The following is a 4138-nucleotide window of genomic DNA, read 5'->3' as shown; positions in this document are numbered from 1 at the left end:
AAACATGGATGTGTGAGAAAATGAATGAAAGAATGAAACAAAAAGAAACCGCTCGCTCGGTAGTAGCGGGGTCACGCGCCTCCTGGCCGGACCCGAGCGGTAATCTCTCTTACAAACAAATGCCTGCAAAATTATACCGAATGTAAACCAATTGCTCACAGGCAGAAAATGTAATAATGTTTCCTGATGATTTATCATCAAGCATTCAAATGTCATCATGTTGTAGACATTCCAGGAAATAAAGTGGGTTTCCCCCCAGCTGCGGGTCATTTTTTTTCGTAAACAATAGTTTTAAACAGTCAAATACATTGTTGTGTTATTGTTATGGCCTTAATGCCTGTGAACTTCGTAGTTTATCAAGGGTCACGAGATTTCAAACTTTTAAATATAGGTCTGTCATGTGTGTCAGATCAATGGCCAAAGGCCGTTCATTAATGACCTGCTCCAGCGAGGGTGTGTGCGTTTCACCCGGTTAACGTCTCTGCCTGCAGACTGCAGTGGATGCAGGAAATAGGCCGTTTAATGTGTTTTATTCTTTCTTTTGCCCGTGAGCGCGACAGAGCGATTGAATTGTCCCCGTTTTTACGCTTTCAAATGAAGCTAATTTTCCACTTATGGGTTTGGGTTGAGAAAGCTGCCCTCTGAACGCGGCGCAGCGACCCACGCCAGATGGCACCGAGACAGTACAGAACCAGTTGTGCATATCCGTCTGTAAAACTCAGATGGGTGTTAATACATTTTGGAATGGCGGAATCCCACAGAGTCCTCGCGCGATGTGAACCAATATTATTCACGCGAGCGGAGCTGTCCGTACGCACGAGGCTCTTTTGCACCCATTCATTAGATCCACGCTTTTCTCCACCAATCCGACACGCGGATTAAATGCGCTTAAAGCTCAGCAGATGACGGGCCAAAGCGCGTGTGAACATAGTTTATTTTACTACAACTCGTCAAAACAGGGAAGCAAGTCGGGAGATCATGAGAGGGGCATTTGAGGGCTTGGGAAAAAACCGAACTCAGTAGTGTCTGAGCATGACACGACAACGATACTCTCAAACCCAAATCACGCAGGAACTGAACCCACAACGCGCTCTGCACGTGCGTGTGTGAGTGTGTGTGTGTGTGTGTGTGTGTGTGTGTGTGTGTGCGTGTGTGTGTGTGTGTGTGTGTGTGTGTGCGTGCGTGTGTGTGTGAGTGTGTGTGTGTGCACGTGCGTCCTTTGAAGCTGCACACAACACACATTTTAAACGCTTTTGATTTCAACACATGAATAATGAACAAGCCACAATAACACAAGGTAGAGCAGTAGCAGCGAAAGCGCGGCCCCGGTTTGGTTCGTCTTTTGTGTTGAGAGAGGGAGAGAGAGAGGGAGAGGGAGAGAGAGAGAGAGGGACCCAGAAGGGCGGAGTTACCCCCCCTGCACGAGCGCTTCTTAATGGGCCTGTGTGGTGTCTCCGTGTAGAATAGAGTCTGTAGGAGAGACGAGGCGCCTCCGTTCGTTTAGGGAGCGTTTTGTTCGGGCAGGAGTCGCTGGGTGGAGTGAGTCGCTTTATTTGGGGGCGAGTCAGTCAGAACAGAGACAGAGACAGAGACAGCGGGACACGGACACAAACGCGCGCACGCTCGCGGCTGCGCGCCTTCTCTCAAAACTGCAAACGCGCAACAGATTTCTCCCACGAGACATTATCCAGTGATATTGATGCCGTTTTTTTATTTTAATCATTTGTGTTTACGGTGAGCTACATTTTTCCAAGTAACCCTTCACGTTGGAACATTCCGGACGGCGTTTAGTGAGCTGGGGATGTTTTTGGAAGGACAGTAGCGCGTCTGGTTCCGATTCACCTCTGAGAAGCGGAATCTCGCCCAACATGGATGGCAACAAAAGCAGCGTGTTCGTCTCCGCCGCCCTGCTGCTCGTCTTTGTGTCTCTGGCTCGGCACGTCGCGGGCACGACGCTGAAGTACCGGGTGTCCGAGGAGGAGAAGGTGGGCACGGTGGTGGGCAGGCTGAAGCAGGACGCCGCCGAGCATTTAACGCAACTTCCCAGCGCCGCTTCGCTGCGTTTCCGCGCCATGCAGCGAGGCAGCGCGAGCGCGCTGTCCGTGCGCGAGCAGGACGGAGAAATCACCATCAGGTCCAGACTGGACCGGGAAAAACTGTGCGAGAAGAATCTCAACTGCTCGCTGGAGTTCGACGTGCTGACCCTGCCCACCGAGCACCTGCAGCTGTTTCACGTGGAGGTGGAGGTTCTGGACATCAACGACAACGCGCCCCACTTCGCGCGCTCCGTCATCCCCATAGAGGTGTCCGAGACGGCCGCCGTGGGCACGCGCGTCCCGCTGGACAGCGCGAGCGACCCGGACGTCGGGGACAACTCGCTGCACACGTACTCTCTCAGCCCGTCGGAATTTTTTAAAATCGACGTGCTAACCAGAACCAACGGCGCCAAATACGCGGAGTTGGTGGTGCTGAAAGAACTGGACCGGGAGACGCGCGCGAGCTACGAACTCCAGCTCACGGCGTCAGACAGGGGCGTGCCCCCCAAATTCGGCACGACGCTCCTTAAAATCAACATCGCCGATTCTAATGACAATAATCCCGTTTTTGAGAAATCGTCATACATCATCAGCCTCCCCGAGAACTCCCCCCTGGGCACGCTGCTGATAGACCTGAACGCCACGGACCCGGATGAAGGCACCAACGGCAAAATCGTCTATTCTTTCAGCAGCCACGTGTCTCCCAAAGTGGCGGAGACGTTTAAGATCAACCCGGATAACGGGCAGCTGACTCTGCTGAGGAAGGTTGACTTTGAGGTGACGGAGTCGTACGACATTGACGTGCAGGCCCAGGACATGGGCCCCAACTCCATGCCAGCGCACTGCAAAGTCATCGTCAAGCTGGAGGACATGAACGACAACAGACCCGAGATCAGCGTGACGCTGATGTCGGCGGCGGGCGAGGAGGTGGCGGCCGTGTCGGAGGGCGCCCCGGCGGACACCTTCGTGGCGCTGGTGCGGGTGGACGACGCGGACGCCGGGCCCAACGGCGAGGTGGCCTGTCACCTGCGTGGACAGGGACACTTCCGGCTCCAGAAGACGCACGAACGCAACTTCATGATCCTCACCAACGGCAGCCTGGACCGCGAGCAGCGCTCCGAGTACACGCTGACGGTGGTGGCGGAGGACGGCGGCTCGCCCAGCCTCTCCGCCGTGCGCCACATCGTGGTCCACGTCCTGGACGAGAACGACAACGCGCCGCGTTTCGACAGGACGTCCTACGACATCTTCAAGGCGGAGAACAACTCGCCCGGCGCCTATCTGGGCACGGTGCAGGCGTCCGACCCGGACCAGGGCCCCAACGGCCAGCTGAGCTACGCCGTGGTGGAGGGCCAGGTGGAGGGCAGCTCGGTGTCCACCTACGTGACGGTGGACCCGTCCAGCGGGGCCCTATACGCCCTGCGCAGTTTCGACCGCGAGGACGTGCCGCAAATCTCCTTCCTGGTGCAGGCGCGGGACTCCGGCGACCCGCCCCTCAGCAGCACCGTGTCCGTGACGATGACCGTCCTGGACGAGAACGACAACAGGCCCGTCATCCTGGCCCCGCCCCTGTGGAACCACACCGCCGACGTGCCCGTCTCCAGGTACTCGGACGCCGGAGAGCTGCTGACGGCCGTCAGGGCGACGGATCGCGACACCGGGGCCAACGGCGAGCTAGTGTGTTCGCTCGTCGGGGGCAACGAGGTGGGCTACTTCTCCATGGACAGCCGCACCTGCGAGATTCGTGCCAACAGGACCCTGCGGGACCTTCCTGGGGAGCGGGCGGAGCTGGTGGTGCTCGTGCAGGACCAGGGCGCCGAGCCGCTGGCGTCCCGAGCCGTCCTGCGCCTCACGCTATACGAGAACCTGCAGAACGCGGCCGACCCGCACCAGACGGGGGGCGGGGCCGGGCCCGGCGGGCGGGGCCTGCTGGACGCCTCCATGTTGATCATCATCTCATTGGGTGTGGTCTGCGGCCTCCTGCTGATGGTCATGGTGGCCTTCGCCCTCCGCTGCGCCCGCCACAAGGAGCCGCACTCCTACAACTGCCGTGTGGCGGAGACCACCTACCAGCCCCACCCCCGCAGACCCGAGGGGCAGCT

At 57.7% G+C, this 4138-nt stretch overlaps 1 protein-coding gene across 2 annotated transcripts in view; it reads left to right on the top strand.

Moving 5' to 3' along the window:
- The first annotated feature begins 910 nt into the window (after positions 1-910).
- pcdh18a (protocadherin 18a) overlaps positions 911-4138 on the top strand; it is an 8482-nt gene continuing 5254 nt past the window's right edge. The window contains exon 1 of one of the 2 annotated variants that reach the window (XM_077012820.1): positions 911-4138. This exon is cut by the window's right edge and continues 220 nt beyond it. In XM_077012820.1, coding sequence (XP_076868935.1) covers positions 1869-4138 — 2270 coding nt within the window. In that variant the 5' untranslated portion in view covers positions 911-1868. The other variant, XM_077012829.1, reaches the window with a different exon arrangement.

The sequence above is a fragment of the Brachyhypopomus gauderio genome, chromosome 1 (genome assembly GCF_052324685.1).
Source record: "Brachyhypopomus gauderio isolate BG-103 chromosome 1, BGAUD_0.2, whole genome shotgun sequence".
Lineage (NCBI taxonomy): Eukaryota > Metazoa > Chordata > Actinopteri > Gymnotiformes > Hypopomidae > Brachyhypopomus > Brachyhypopomus gauderio.
The sequence above is the reverse complement of the archived record's forward strand: the minus strand, read 5'-3'. Positions and strand labels throughout refer to the sequence as shown.